This window comes from Salvelinus fontinalis, chromosome 28 (genome assembly GCF_029448725.1).
Source record: "Salvelinus fontinalis isolate EN_2023a chromosome 28, ASM2944872v1, whole genome shotgun sequence".
Lineage (NCBI taxonomy): Eukaryota > Metazoa > Chordata > Actinopteri > Salmoniformes > Salmonidae > Salvelinus > Salvelinus fontinalis.
In genome coordinates this window covers 32,104,914-32,121,510 of record NC_074692.1, presented here as the reverse complement: position 1 = coordinate 32,121,510, position 16,597 = coordinate 32,104,914, and the positions used below count along the sequence as shown (strand labels likewise).

At 43.0% G+C, this 16,597-nt stretch overlaps 1 protein-coding gene across 1 annotated transcript; it reads left to right on the top strand.

The window, feature by feature from the left end:
- The first annotated feature begins 8,328 nt into the window (after nt 1–8,328).
- Nucleotides 8,329–9,390, top strand: LOC129826594 (C-X-C motif chemokine 13-like). The gene is made up of 4 exons (XM_055887501.1): nt 8,329–8,427; nt 8,631–8,766; nt 9,087–9,167; nt 9,253–9,390. The coding sequence occupies exons 1-4, from the start codon at nt 8,364–8,366 to the stop codon at nt 9,326–9,328; spliced, it is 357 nt and encodes a 118-aa protein (XP_055743476.1). The 5' UTR covers nt 8,329–8,363; the 3' UTR covers nt 9,329–9,390.
- Nucleotides 9,391–16,597: the final 7,207 nt, after the last annotated feature.

Genomic DNA, 16,597 nt, shown 5'->3' with positions numbered 1-16,597 from the left:
CCGGCACCACGCACCAGGCCTACAGTGCGCCTCAGCCGGCAGGAGTCTGCCGTCTGCACAGCGTTGACTGAACTGCTCGTCTCCCCAGCGCCATCTGAGCCATCCGTCTCCCCAGCGCCATCTGAGCCATCCGTCTCCCCAGCGCCATCTGAGCCACCCGTCTGCAATGAGCCTGCAAAGCCGCCCGTCTGCCATGAGCCTGCAAAGCCGCCCGTCTGCCATGAGCCCACTGAGCCGTCCGCCAGACAGGAGCCGCTAGAGCCGCCAGCCAGACAGGAGCCGCTAGAGCCGTCCGTCAGACAGGATCTGCCAGAGCCGCCAACCAGACAGGATCTGCCAGAGCCGCCAACCAGACAGGATCTGCCAGAGCCGCCAACCAGACAGGAGCAGCCAGATCCGTCAGCTAGCCATGAGCAGCCAGATCCGTCAGCTAGCCATGAGCAGCCAGATCCGTCAGCTAGCCATGAGCAGCCAGATCCGTCAGCTAGCCATGAGCAGCCAGATCCGTCAGCTAGCCATGAGCAGCCAGATCCGTCAGCTAGCCATGAGCAGCCAGATCTGTCAGCTAGCCATGAGCAGCCAGATCCGTCAGCTAGCCATGAGCAGCCAGATCCGTCAGCTAGCCATGAGCAGCCAGATCCGTCAGCTAGCAATGAGCAGCCAGATCCGTCAGCTAGCCATGAGCAGCCAGATCCGTCAGCTAGCCATGGGCAGCCAGATCCGTCAGCTAGCCATGAGCAGCCAGATCCGTCAGCCAGCCATGAGCAGCCAGATCCGTCAGCCAGCCATGAGCAGCCAGATCCGTCAGCCAGCCATGAGCAGCCAGATCAGTTAGCCAGCCATGAGCAGCCAGATCCGTTAGCCAGCCATGAGCAGCCAGATCTGTCAGCCAGCCATGGGCCGTCCCTCAGTCCGGAGCTGCAGTCCCTCAGTCCGGAGCTGCAGTCCCTCAGTCCGGAGCTGCCATTCCTCAGTCCGGAGCTGCCCCTTACCCTGGAGCTGCCCCTTACCCTGGTGCTGCCCCTTACCCTGGTGCTGCCCCTTACCCTGGTGCTGCCCCTTACCCTGGTGCTGCCCCTTACCCTGGTGCTGCCCCTTATCCTGGTACTGCCCCTTATCCTGGTACTGCCCCTGACCCTGGTACTGCCCCTTAGTCCGGAGCTGTCCCTTAGTCCGGAACTCCCCCTTAATGCAATGGAGTTAATGTGGAGGGGGGTCGTTTGGAGGAAGCTTAGGAGGTGGTTAGGTACTGTGGTGACGTGGGGACTACGACCAGAGCCGGAGCCGCCACCGTGGAGGGGAGCCCACCCAGACCCTCCCCTTAGACTGTGTATGGTGCGCCCGGAGTTCGCGCCTCAAGGGGGGGGTTATGTCACGCCCTGGCCTTATTATTCTTTGTTTTCTTGATTATTTTAGTTAGGTCAGGGTGTGACATGGGTAATGTTTATGTTTTGTTGGTTTTTGATGTTTATTTGGTAAAGGGGTTATGGGGTGTAAAATATGGTTTTGTGTTTAGTGTAGATGTCTAGCGTTGTCTATGTTGGTGAGTGATCTAGAAGAGTCTATGGTTACCTGAATGAGTTCCCAATTAGAGACAGCTGATGTCGGTTGTCTCTGATTGGGAGCCTTATTTAGGGTAGCCATAGACTCTCATTAATTGTGGGTAATTGTCTATGTCAGAACGTTTGTAGCCTGTCTGCCTATGCACAACGTTTGTAGCTTCACGGTCGTTTTGTTGTTTTGTTAGTTTGTAAAGTGTTTTGTGTCGTGTTCATCTTCGTCTTTTTTAAATAAAAAAAAGAGAAGATGTGTTCATATCCAGCTGCGCCTTGGTCCTCATTCTCTCCAGTACACGATCGTGACACCAATAAAATTTGATTACTAGAAAACCCAAATAATAGCTTTATTAGTTGCTATATAGGATTGTATTAGCCTTTATCTTATTATAAGGTTATAATATGTTGTCTCTCCATTGAGCAATAATAATAATTATGATAATAATAATCATAATTTTTAATAATAGCTGTTAGTCAGGATTTATATAAAATAGCTGCTATTTAGTCAGGATTAATTAATATAAATAGCTGTTATGCAACATTCCCGGGGCAGTCACTGCCAATATAGAACTCTTTCAGTCAGTCTGCTAATAGAAAAGATTATCTGGCTTATTTAATGCTTGTTAGCATGTTTCTGTTCCTCATTCTGGGTTCCTTGTGTCTGATCAAGTGAAATGAATCTAAATTTAACACGAGTGACATGAAGATATCAGCCTTGTGTGCCAAAATGATGGGAAGATTTAAAATGTACTGGATGTTACTCTAAGTTAATTAATAAAGGGAAAGGGGGGATGCCTAGTCAGTTGTCCAACTGAATGTATTCAACTGAAATGTGTCTTCCGCATTTAACCCTGAATCAGAAAAGTGTGGGGGGCTCCCATAATCGACATCCACGTCTTCGGCGCCTGGGGAACAGTGGGTTAACTACCTTTGCTCGTGGGCAGAAGGACAGATTTTTACCTTGTCAGCTCTGGGATTCGATCCAGCAACCTTCCGGTTACTGGCCCAACGCTCTAACCACTAGGCTTCCATAGCAGTAAAATAGAGTATATATGAAACAGTAAGATAATGTTAAATCTTTACTACTGACTTTCTACTTGTTCACATAGGCTACATACAGTATGTTCACATTGGTAGGGGTAAAGCGACTGAAGTGGTCCTGGATGGCAGGGAGCTCGGCCACGATGATGTACTAGGCCGTACACACTACCCTCTGTAGCGCCTTGCGGTCGGTCGGCTGCCAAGCAGTTGCCATACCAAGCGGTGATGGAGCTAGTCAAGATGCTCTCAATGTTGCAGCTGTATAACTTAAGGATCTGAGGGCCCTAGTCTACAGCACTAGACAAGTTAATGTCTCTGTAATGATCTTCAGGAACCGTATGTAACACTCTAATGCACCGCTCTCCATTCAGCTGTATAACTTAAGGATCTGAGGGCCCTAGTCTACAGCCCTAGACAAGTTAATGTCTCTGTAATAATCTTCAGGAACCGTGTGTAACACTCTAATGCACCGCTCTCCATTCAGCTGTATAACTTAAGGATCTGAGGGCCCTAGTCTACAGCCCTAGACAAGTTAATGTCTCTGTAATAATCTTCAGGAACCGTGTGTAACACTCTAATGCACCGCTCTCCATTCAGCTGTATAACTTAAGGATCTGAGGGCCCTAGTCTACAGCCCTAGACAAGTTAATGTCTCTGTAATAATCTTCAGGAACCGTGTGTAACACTCTAATGCACCGCTCTCCATTCAGATGATAACTTATTAAGCATAATCAAATAATGCTTCCTGAAAGATGCACCTCATCTAGGCAGCATATGGTGACAGGAAGCTGTTGGATGTTTTATCAGGATGCTCGGCAGTAAATACAATGGGCATTAGTTCCCTGGTATCGTCCTGATTTACAGTAAACTTTCAGCAGTGCATTGTGTAATTAACCCCTTTGCCTTGTGAAACAACCCCTTCCCCTTATTACCACATCCTAGTTGAACTCAGTGGAAAATGTATTGAGGTTGTCTTTGTGTAGTCTAAGTAAGCAAGGCTTTAATCTCAGAACATATGTATTTAGATGGTCTAGTCTACATGATATACAGTGGGGCAAAAAAGTATTTAGTCAGCCACCAATTGTGCAAGTTCTCCCACTTAAAAAGATGAGAGGCCTGTAATTTTCATCATAGGTACACTTCAACTATGACAGACAAAATGAGATTTTTTTTCTCCAGAAAATCATATTGTAGGATTTTTAATGAATTTATTTGCAAATTATGGTGGAAAATAAGTATTTGGTCACCTACAAACAAGCAAGATTTCTGGCTCTCACAGACCTGTAACTTCTTCTTTAAGAGGCTCCTCTGTCCTCCACTCGTTACCTGTATTAATGGCACCTGTTTGAACTTGTTAACAGTATAAAAGACACCTGTCCACAACCTCAAACAGTCACACTCCAAACTCCACTATGGCCAAGACCAAAGAGCTGTCAAAGGACACCAGAAACAACATTGTAGACCTGCACCAGGCTGGGAAGACTGAATCTGCAATAGGTAAGCAGCTTGGTTTGAAGAAATCAACTGTGGGAGCAATTATTAGGAAACATACAAGACCACTGATAATCTCCCTCGATCTGGGGCTCCACCCAAGATCTCACCCCGTGGGGTCAAAATGATCACAAGAACGGTGAGCAAAAATCCCAGAACCACACGGGGGGGACCTAGTGAATGACCTGCAGAGAGCTGGGACCAAAGTAACAAAGCCTACCATCAGTAACACACTACGCCGCCAGGGACTCAAATCCTGCAGTGCCAGACGTGTCCCCCTGCTTAAGCCAGTACATGTCCAGGCCCGTCTGAAGTTTGCTAGAGAGCATTTGGATGATCCAGAAGAAGATTGGAAGAATGTCATATGGTCAGATGAAACCAAAATAGAACTTTTTGGTAAAAACTCAACTCGTCGTGTTTGGAGGACAAAGAATGCTGAGTTGCATCCAAAGAACACCATACCTACTGTGAAGCATGGGGGTGGAAACATCATGCTTTGAGGCTGTTTTTCTGCAAAGGGACCAGGACGACTGATCCGTGTAAAGGACAGAATGAATGGGGCCATGTATCGTGAGATTTTGAGTGAAAACATCCTTCCATAAGCAAGGGCATTGAAGATGAAACGTGGCTGGGTCTTTCAGCATGACAATGATCCCAAACACACCGCCCGGGCAACGAAGTAGTGGCTTCGTAAAAAGCATTTCAAGGTCCTGGAGTGGCCTAGCCAGTCTCCAGATCTCAACCCCATATAAAATCTTTGGAGGGAGTTGAAAGTCCGTGTTGCCCAGCAACAGCCCCAAAACATCACTGCTCTAGAGGAGATCTGCATGGAGGAATGGGCCAAAATACCAGCAACAGTGTGTGAAAACCTTGTGAAGACTTACAGAAAATGTTTGACCTCTGTCATTGCCAACAAAGGGTATATAACAAAGTATTGAGATAAACTTTTGTTATTGACCAAATACTTATTTTCCACCATAATTTGCAAATAAATTCATAAAAAATCCTACAATTTGATTTTCTGGATTTTTTTTTCTCTCATTTTGTCTGTCATAGTTGAAGTGTACCTATGATGAAAATTACAGGCCTCTCATCTTTTTAAGTGGGAGAACTTGCACAATTGGTGGCTGACTAAATACTTTTTTGCCCCACTGTATAATGCCAAATTAACTGTAGGTATCGATAGACATTTTAACTTAGTTATTTGCAATATAGCCTACCTCAATATTCTGGATTGTAACGGCTGTTGTCGGTGGAAGAAGGTGAGGACCAAGATGCAGCATGGTAAGTGTTCATGATGTTTAATAATAAGCAAAACAGAACAATGAATAACAAAACAACAAAGAAACAACCGAAACAGTTCTGTCTGGTGCAGACACACAAAGACTGAAAACAACCACCCACAAAACCCAACAGAAAACAGGCTACCTAAATTTGGTTCCCAATCAGAGACAATGACTAACACCTGCCTCTGATTGAGAACCATATCAGGCCAAACAAGAAAACCAACACAAACACAAAACATAGATTACCCACCCAACTCACGCCCTGACCACACTAAAACAAAGAAAATACAAAATAACTATGGTCAGAACGTGACATGGATGGATTAGTGTCTATCGATAGTCTGGAGATAATATGTCTGTTAATATGATACATACTGTCTGGAATAGTGTCTATCAGTGGAGGCTCCTCAGAGGAGGAAGGGGAGGACCGTCCTCCTCGGTGAGTTTCAGGGGGGGAATAGTGAAACATTAAAAAAGTTGTATTTTTTAGATAAAACTATAATAAATATATCCACGTCACCAAATAATTGATTAAAAGACACTGTCTTGCAATCAAGGTATATTGCCACCTGGGCCCATCAGTGTAACTGCTAAACTGCTTGCTAACTGTACAATTTACTGCATGGTTGTAGTGGGTTTACTAACACGTTAATTCTATTAGCCATGTCAACTTGATGTTAGCTACTATGGTGTGTGTAGCATTTAGTGGTTATGATATAAAGGTTTGGCTTGGAGAGGTTTAATCACCTGGTCACAGACAGCTGATGTGTTGTGCACTGAAGTCCACAAGCGAAGGGAAAAGGTGAAAGGAGCAGACAGCAAGTCTGATGCAACAAGGAATTATCCAACGATCAAAGGGATCATTCTGTTTATATGTGGCTACTTTGAAAGTGAACTGTGTTTGAGTGCGATCAGGGGTGTATTCATTCCGCCCCATTCTGTTGAAAAACTTTTCATAAACGGAAGCAAACGGAATAAACATACTTGAATTTGTCCAATAAAAACTCTCGTTTGCAACTGTTGGACTAATGATTATACCCTAGCTCAGCTAGATGCAAGATTGTGCATGGCGGTATTGAATGTGTCAATGTCTGTTACTCAAATTTCACTCAAACTGTGCACCTACAGTGCCTTCGGAACGTATTCAGACCTCTTGACTTCTTTCACATTTTGTTTTGGTTACAGCCTTATTCTAAAATTGATTAAATCGTTTTATGTATTCATCAATCTACACATAATACCACATAATGACAAAGCAAAACCATGTTCTTAGATTTTTTTTGCTAATTTATAAAAAAAAGAAAAACTGAAATATCAAATTTACATTCAGACCCTGTACTCAGTACTTTATTGAAGCACTTTTGGCAGTGATTACAGCCTCGAGTCTTCTTGGGTACGACGCTAGAAGCTTGGCACACCTGTATTAAGGGAGTTTCTCCCATTTTTCTCTGCAGATCCTCTCAAGCTCTGTCAGGTTGGATGCGGAGCGTTGCTGCTTAGCTATTTTCAGGTCTCTCCAGAGATGTTCTATCGGGTTCAAGTCCGGGCTCTGGCTGGGCCACTCAAGGACATTCATAGACTTGTCCCAAAGCCACTCCTGTGTTGTCCTGTTGGAAGGTGAACCTTCGCCTCAGTCTGAGGTCCTGAGCACTCTGGAGCAGGTTTTCATCAAGTATCTCTCTGTAATTTGTTCTGTTCATCTTTGCCTCGATCCTGACTAGTCTCCCAGTCCCTGCCGCTGAAAAACACCCCCACTGCATGATGCTGCCACCACTGTGCTTCACCGTAGGGCTGGTGCCAGGTTTCTTCCAGATGTGACGCTTGGCATTCAGGCCAAAGAGTTCAATCTTGGTTTCATCAGACCAGAGAATCTTGTTTCTCATGGTCTGAGAGTCCTTTAGGTGCCTTTTGGTGAACTCCAAGCGGGCTGTCATGTACCTTTTACTGAGGAGTGGCTTCCTTCTGGCCACTCTAACATAAAGGCTTGATTGGTGGAGTGCTCCAGTGATGGTTATTCTTCTGGAAGGTTCTCCCATCTCCACAGAGGGACTCTAGAGCTCTGTCAGAGTGACCATCTGGTTCTTGGTCACCTCCCTGACTCTGCAAGGGCCGCGGCCTTTGTGGAGCGATGGGTAACGATACTTCGTGGGCGACCGTTGTTGATGTGTGCAGAGGGTCCCTGGTTCGCGCCCGGGTCGGGGCGAGGGGACGCCGTAAAGTTATACTGTTACACTTAAATGACGGTGTAACCTTTACAGCCCTGTTAAAGAAAGACTAATAATTTATGCATAAAACAGAAAGAGAATGAGATAAGAGAGGGAGAGAGGAGAGAGCAAGAAGGGAGGGGGGAGGGGGGTGGGGGATATAACTATATCTCTCTTTGTTGCTGTATGTATGACTCATTGTGTCTAGATGTTTCTGATATGAAGACAGCTTCGGTTTAGTTTCAGATGTTTCATTATAAAGTTACAGTAGAATTGAAGGTTAATGTAGGAAAGTAGAATTTGATTTACTGCAAAAATCCGATTGTAATTGAAATGGTACTTTAATTACACTGCCAAAAATGCAAATCTTACCTAGATTGTTGATAAAATCACTGCAGATCTTAAAGCATTTTCTGCATGTGAAATCAAGTGTAATCAACCTTAAAAAGAAAATGGGTGAGCTAAATCAACTCAAAACAAGTACATTTAATTTAAGCATCTCAATACAAGATTACATATCTAGGTAACATTTTAATGCTTTGCAGTGTAAAAAAAAAGCTTACATCTGCAATATTAAGTACACCCACCAACACCGACTCAAATAGATTGATGTCGGTAAATCCAATGAATCCGTTATTTTTGTGATGAGGGATTCCCCAACACACTTCCTTATTTAATTATTTCCTCATTTGCGGCAATATAAACCCAGAATGCAAATGAATTCCATCACTCACTCTCAGAGCACTTCGATCTTGATCTTTAACCTCAGCCAAGCCAGACTCAAGATGCCCTTCAATCCACACTACTTGTTGGTCGTCCTGACTCTCTGCTGCTTTGCTGCTCTTCACGGTGAGATACAGTTCTGTTAAAAAGCTGCTCAAATAGTTTGCAGTAAACATTTTCTTTTTATTGCAATAGAACCTAAAACGTAGCGTATGAATGTTTTTCATAACAAACTGTTCCCTTTAAAGTTAATCTATCAGTTGGTTTTAAGGATTTGACTTGACCTGCATTTACTTGACCTATTACGGTCTTCCTCTTCTTCCCTGCAGCGTTTCCTATGGGTGGCTTTGCTCCACGTGTGGCGTGTCGCTGCATCCGGACGTCCTCGGCCTTCATCTCTCCGATGCGGTTTCACAAGTTGGAGATCTTACCTGCAGGAGCCCACTGTAGTCGCATTGAGATCATGTGAGTCAACAGAATGTCACTTAGTCAACATATTCTAATGAAACCATGGAGTCACTGGGCTTGGGTGAAGCACTAAACAGCAGTTTTCAAATGCATGCATGAAAAGTATGGTAGACAGGAAGTGTGTAAGGAAGAAAATAAAAAAAAATGTCACATTACTGTCTTATAATCCAAACCCATTAGAAGTCTCTCACTTCACACAACCTACAACAGGCTACAAAAAAGGCAATTTTCATGGCAAAGCTCAGATATATATATATATATTTCTCTATGGTAGTTCGACTTCTCCTTGGCTGTAATGTATCCTCTCCATTCATCAGCGTAACCAAGAAGGACAAGACCATCGTCTGTGTGAATCCAGAGGCAAGATGGATCAACAAGGTTATTTCCCTGTTAAAAAGGTAAATACAACACACGCACCAAACACACACTTTTGTTGAATGTAACTTTTTATTTTTTTTAAACACAGACCATCTCTTTAGACAGTAACAAGGGAAGTGCAGGTGTCCCCGTCTCAACCACTACGGATGGCATCAACATGATAGTGGAACAGCTACAGTAAACATCATCACATCATTCAAATCTGGAGCCAAATGGAATGAACACAATACACATCTACCTAATACCAATGCATTCATTTGTAATATTGTAATACCAAATAATTTAGTTTCTCTGAAATTATCTCTGTACGTATGTGTTATTAGTTAATGTCTTTATAATGTATTGTCTCTAAACACAGAAAAATAAAGATGTACAAGACATACTTTTTTTAAATGACAATTTTATTGCCTGAGGGGGGACAATTATACAATTGCTGATGAGCGTGTATATTTTATTTTTATGTGAACATTATTACCCCAGATAAATCCATAAAATTAAACACTGTTTTCAGAGTAATACAAAAGTTAGCACCTCCACCTCCGATTGGTTGACAGATTCCACTCCCAGCAGGAGGTGGGACCTGGGTGGTCGTAGTTTACTCAACTTAAACCCTTTTCCTCTTTGGGGGAGCATAGGTCATTCTCAAACTTCCTGGGCATAGTTTAGGCCTTGTTTCTTGCCCAAACACTACAGCGTCTACTTCCTTGTCCTTGATCACATGGTTAGTATGAACGTATTGACACGACCACATTGCCCACAATCCCTCTGTCCATACTCTGTGTCAAATATGTTTTATGATTTTAGGTAAAAAACATTGAAATCCATGTAGGATGGAAGGCTGGAATAGATGCATAGGGGTCAGAAACTCAGACAAACACATATTTAAAAAGTGCTTTCTTTTTAAAAATCACACTAAAATGATGACCTAGCAATGGCATTCATCTTTAAACCTGAATTAACGTACTATAGATGCTAATATTTCTCTTCTAAAAAAAAAAAGAAAGTGGCTTAGGTCTGAAAAGAACAAGTGATATTCACCAGTGAAGTCTAGAGTTCACTATTCAAAAGAGGTCTGCTAACAAAACCTCTAGCAATTTGATCACTCTGTGCCAAGTCTACCTAATTATGACCCGAATGAACAAATAAAAACTCAATTGAAATCAAATAAAAACCTTCCTACATTCAGAAAGCCACCGGAACGTGTGCAGCTGGGTAGCAGTTGTTTGAGCCTCCGGTCTAGCCGTAGATATGAAACCCTCTATGGGTCTAGAATGGTCTCCGAGGGGCTACCAGTGGTCACTCTCAATATGGCCGACACAAGCAACTGAATGATCGTTCCTACTAGTGACACACGGGTTGACTCATAACCTGCAGTCCACCCGGTTATATCAGTGGGGTGGGGCGGTTTAGGGTCATGACCTATTGAGTGGATGAAGGGCGTGGGCAGGCTTGAGAAAGAAGAAAATCTATAAATGTAGAATTCTTGCTCAATTTTACGTATATGCTACACTGAGGCACTATCTGGCATTAGTGTTATAAAGCCTAAACCTTAAGGCCAAAGCGGGCCAAATAGCCTACAGCCAATCACCAGATGTTTTTGGGAATGGGCAAAAAAAAAAGTCGATCCAAGGAGGGAAAAAAAAGACAATGGTTGGAGTTAAATTCAATAACAGAAGAGCTGCGAAATAAATAATTTAAAAAAGCAAAGTGAGGGCTAGAAATGTAATGTTTGGGAAATATTTTGGTGACGTGTTGAAGGAGGATGAGAGCAGCGGCGGTGACTACGTTATGTGTGATGATTGTGAGGAGCTATATCAGATTTGACAGTCACGTCAACGGAACTGTAGCCGACTGTTCAGATGGGTTGAATGGAAACTGTCGGTCTATAACTCCTCAGATGGGCCTTAATATGAACTCCTGTAGGAAAAAGCATATCTAGCAGTAGAATTATCAACCAAATGTATGCAACATTTTTACTCTGGAACAGGAGTGGAGAAATATTATTTATTTCAGCATCTTGACCGAATGTGAATGCTCATTTAGATACCATCTGTAGAGCTGCCATCTGTAGAGCTGCCATCTTTATCAGCGTCATAAAAATGGATAGTATTTCAACCACATAAAAATGTGCATCCAAGCAGAACGAAAATCTTATCAGAAACACGTTGGTTTGTTTTCACAGATTTCTATTTCCTTTCAACCGGTCAAACTGACATAATTTGGAAATTCTGCACAGAAAATGTTTCCCTGTTTAATTATTATTATTTTAAAATCTCCAGTTATTGCATTTTCTCCCCGGTCCCTGAACGTCTTTGTTCCACGAAAGAAGCAGAGATGACAGAGAAAAGTTTACCGATGTCAACTACACTGAAGCGTTCGTTCTATTGATTTGATTACATTATTCTGGTGAGCAAGTATCTAATGATAGTTGACTAACAAATAGCTTACCAACATGTTGGAAATTGTATAAAATCTTGCACCCACTGTCAAAAAACAACTCAAATCAGGAAAAGTAATTCCATACATTAAAAAAATAAATACTTTTCAAATAAATAGCTTCAGTTTATTGAGAAAAACACTGCAAATAGATGCCATTTTTTCCAATTATTGAATTGGAATTTCAGTTAACTTTGATTGCAACAGAAGGGCAACCCGAGTGGTATGAAACGAGAGGGTTCTGGTGACACTGCGTGTCATCCCTGTACCTCATCTACGTTTAACTTCACTTTTCATATACCTTCTGAGGTTGGAGCAGGGGATGATAGAAGAGAAAAAGGATGGAAGGATGGAGGGAGGGAGGGATGGAGAGATGGATGGAGAGATGGATGAAGGGATGGAGAGATGGATGGAGGGATGATGGAGAGATGGATGGAGGGATGATGGAGAGATGGATGGAGGGATGATGGAGAGATGGATGGAGGGATGATGGAGAGATGGATGGAGGGATGATGGAGAGATGGATGGAGGGATGGATGGAGAGATGGATGGAGGGATGGATGGAGTGATGGATGGAGGGATGATGGAGAGATGGATGGGATGGAGGGATGATGGGATGGAGTGATGATTGAGATGGATGGAGTGATGATGGAGAGAGAGGGATGGATGGAGGGAAGGATGAAGGAATGGATGGATAGATGTTGGCGCATGGCTAGTCTGAGCTACTCAGACTGGGTTTAAAAACAGGCAGCCCATTCTGATCTTTTGACCAATTAATGACAAAAAAAATCTGATCTGATTGGTCAAAAGTTAGTGGCAAAAGATCAGATTTGGTCTGCCTGTGTAAACGCAAACATATTTTCCTAGGCAGTGCTGCTGTTGGAGAGATTGTATACTGTACAAACGAGGCACGTTGTTTTTGTTGTAGTAAGAAAATGGAGGTGTGCTCTACAAAACTAACTTTGATACAAATGTAAAGTAAGAGTTGGATGTGTTCATGAGAGAGAGAAAAAAAAAAGCTGTGATATTAAATTAGACATGTGGAGGGGTGCAGGGGAAGGGTGCTGGAGAGGGGGGGGGGGGGGGGAAGAGGGATACAGCTGAAGTTTGGGGAAATGATTACGGTGTTTGGGAGTGGAAGTCCTTGTTCAAAAATAAAAAGTCCTAGGGAAGACTAGGAGATCATCAGCTGAAAAAAGGACAAAAAAAATAGGGATTTAGAAAGAGTCGACCATCATTTTGATTGATTCCACATTAAAACATTTCAGTCTTAATAAAAACCCATTAACGACAATATCTTTTCAAAAGCTTGTAATTACTGTTTTCACACAAAGTACCAATTTATAGACTGCATTTAGATCACAGACAAAAAAATGCTCATAGTTTAAAAACAAGCTTCGAATTGAAGCATTGGTTCATAATATTACTGCTGTCTGTTCTGTGTTGAGCTGTGGCACACTGACTGGGCATACAGATCAGATTGATAAACTTTGGACTTGTGTCAAAATCTAAATAACCCTTCTAGTAAGAAAATTGTAGCCTGGCCCCAGATCGGTTTGCTTTGTCGCAAAAAAACAAATGACCATAAGAGTTGGCAAGACAGACCAAACATCCACTACATGACCAAAAGTATGTGGACACTGCTGGTCCAAAATCTCAATAGAAAAATCATGGGTATTAATATGGAGTTGGTCCCCGCTTTGCTGCCGTAACAGCCTCCACTTGTATGGGAAGGCTTTCCACTAAATGTTGGAACATTGCTGCTGGGACTTGCTTCCATTCAGCCACAAGAGCATTAGTGAGGTCGGGCACTGGTGTTGGGCGATAGGCCTGGCTCGCAGTCGGCGTTCCAAATCATCCCAAAGCTGTTCATTGGGGTTGAGGTCTGGGCTCTGTGAAGGCCAGTCAAGTTCTTCCACACCGATCACAACAAATAATTTCTGTATGGATCTAGCTTTGTGCGCGGGGGCATTGTCATGCTGAAAACAGCAAAGGGCCTTTCCCAAACTATTGCCACAAATTTGGATGCACAGAATAGTCTAGAATGTCATTGTATGCTGTAGCATTAAGACTTCGATTCACTGTAACTAAGGGGCCTGAACCATGATAAACAGCCCAATACCATTATTCCTCCTCCACCAAACTTTACAGTTGGCACTATGCGCTTCAGCGCTCGGCGGTCACGTTCTGTGAGCTTGTGCGGCCTATCACTTCACGGCTGAGCCGTTGCTGTTCCTAGACGTTTTCACTTCACATAAAAGCACATTCTGTTGACTGGGGGCAGCTCTGACAAGGCAGAAATGTGACTAACTGACTTGTTGGAAAGGTGGCATCCTATGACAGTGCCACGGTGAAAGTCACTGAGCTCTTCAGTAAGGCCATTCTACTGCCAATGTTTGTCTATGGAGATTGCATGGCTGTGTGCTCGAATTTATATACCTGTCAGCAACAGTGTGGCTGAAACAGCCGAATCCGCGAATTTCAAGGGTTCCACATACTTTTGTGTATATATAGTGTATCGGAGACCAGGCTACGAAAATTGTACATTACCCCCAACAGATGTAACGCAGTTATGGTGATCAGACAGTCACCAAAGACGATAATATATGGTTGAATATACAACTGCCATAAAAATAGTCGTACCCCACTAAATGAAGATCTGGGAGAGTGGAGTATGGGCCCAGAAATGCCCCCCCCCCCCGTTCTCACTCTCTCAGGCAGGCTGGTTTTACAGAAGTCATTGAAATTAGAGGCATAGCATGTTAGATAATCATGTGCAAATAAAGCAAAGCCAATGTTGCCATGGTATTGTTATAACGTTATGTTATGTCGACGCAACGCAGCTTCAACCTGCACACACAGTACAGTGTTGCCATGGTATTGTTATAACGTTATGTTATGTCGACTCAACGCAGCTTCAACCTGCACACACAGTACAGTGTTGTCATGGTATTGTTGTATCCCCATTAGAGTTGCAAAAATTCTGCTAACTTTTTCCAAAATCCACAGTTTTTCCAGAAATTCTGGTTGAAGGATTCCTGGATTTCCAGCTTATTCCCCTCTTTGATTCAGGGAATGTTCTAAAAAGGATTTCTGGGAAAAAACCCGCAAGTTTTGAGAAAGTTATCAACATATTTCAACTTTTAAATCCCCATAAATATATGGCTTCTTTCATTCAAATACCTCTGGGAACAAACGCTAGGTTTGATCGCTTTCACAACCCCTCAACTCTGTATCACTTTAGATAGTTATAGATATTACCAGGTACTTCTTAAGAAATGACATGGTAAAAAAAATGGTAATTACTCAGTAATAACCTATTGCAGGGTGTTACCCCCAAACTCTGTCAGACAACCCTGTGTCAGCTATATAGCCTGTACTGAACATTAGTGTGTGTGTGTGTAACGTACACTATCCAAGTCATTGCTACGGACCTAGGGATTTGGTTTCGCTCGAACGCGGAGGACGCTACTCTAGAGTCTTGGTCATGAACAGAAGAGGTATTTATGAATGCGTAGGCCATCCCTGGGTTACACCGCAGGAAGTAGCCATCAAATGGCTTCCCATACCCTACACTCAGGCTGTGTTTACACAGGCAGCCCAATTCAGATAGTATTTTTTGCACTAATTGGTATTTTGACAAAAAAATCTGACCAGGTCTAAAAAAAAAAAGAATATGTCATGTGAAAATATCTGATGTGATTGGTCAAAAGACCAAATAGTGGAAAAGAAAGATCAGAGTTGAGCTGCCTATGTAAATCACAGACATGATGCACTACTGTTGCCCAGAAACATTTGGCCCAGGTCAACAGCAGTGCACTATGTAGGGAATAGGGCTCTGGTCTATAGTAGTGCACAATATAGGGAATAGGGCTCTGGTGTATGGTAGTGCACAATATAGGGAATAGGGCTCTGGTCTAAAGTAGTGCACAATATAGGGAATAGGGCTCTGGTCTAAAGTAGTGCACTATATAGGGAATAGGGCTCTGGTCTAAAGTAGTGCACTATATAGGGAATAGGGCTCTGGTCAAAAGTAGTGCACTATATAGGGAATAGGGCTCTGGTCAAAAGTAGTGCACTATGTAGGGAATAGGGCTCTGGTCAAAGGTAGTGCACTATATTGGGAATAGGGTGTCACTTGAGACGTAAACTATTATTTTTACCTAACACACACACACACACACACACACACACACACACACACACACACACACACACACACACACACACACACACACACACACACACACACACACACACACACACACACACACACATGTCCAATGGTTTAGAAGCTATTGCTATATAGAATTGAGCTAAAAACCACTGCGGTTGTTGCGAGCCTTTCGATTAGAAATACATTCAGCTCAGCATTGATCGATGACATGACCACTTCCTTATAAGGACATCGGGCTTGGAAACGCACCAATCCTTTCTCATGCCTCTTAACACATAGATAATGCAACACATGGTTTTGGGAGGATTCTTCAATGAATCTATCAATCAAACATTGATGGATTGACGAGGACTCTTGGCTATTGAGCGTCGGGGAAGCTGAGCTTAAGACGTATGACTTTAAAAAGGTGTTAAATGCACTGTAGTTTAAAAGCTAAAAGACCAAATCATAATGATTAACAAGATATAGGTTGGTCAAAGACACATCGAACATGACTGCAATCCATAAGTTAATTTTGGTTTGGGTCAGGGGAACACACCACTCGCAAGCAACTCAAACGGGCGAAGGGGAAATCAGTGAGTAGTGTCAACATAAAATGGCAACGTGAGGTGAAAGCAACGTTGACACGGATGCTGGCTGGGATCCTGTTCCAACGATTGTTCCTATAGGTTTCCATAGAAGCCACATGAAGATGCCATTTCACATTTTGATTTCCATATTGAAATCTACATTTTATCTGATATACTGACGTGATAAAGTGATAAAACCCACATCTGTCCTCTTACCATACTTTACTCCGAATAGAGCGATACTGAAAAGTCCCACACCCCATCCTTT

Coding starts and splice junctions, on each gene's coding strand:
- LOC129826594 (XM_055887501.1), top strand. CDS start 8,364: ATGCCCTTCAATCCACACTACTTGTTGGTCGTCCTGACTCTCTGCTGC. Junction 8,428..8,630: donor CTGCTTTGCTGCTCTTCACG/GTGAGATACAGT, acceptor TCTTCCCTGCAG/CGTTTCCTATGGGTGGCTTT. Junction 9,168..9,252: donor GTTATTTCCCTGTTAAAAAG/GTAAATACAACA, acceptor CTCTTTAGACAG/TAACAAGGGAAGTGCAGGTG.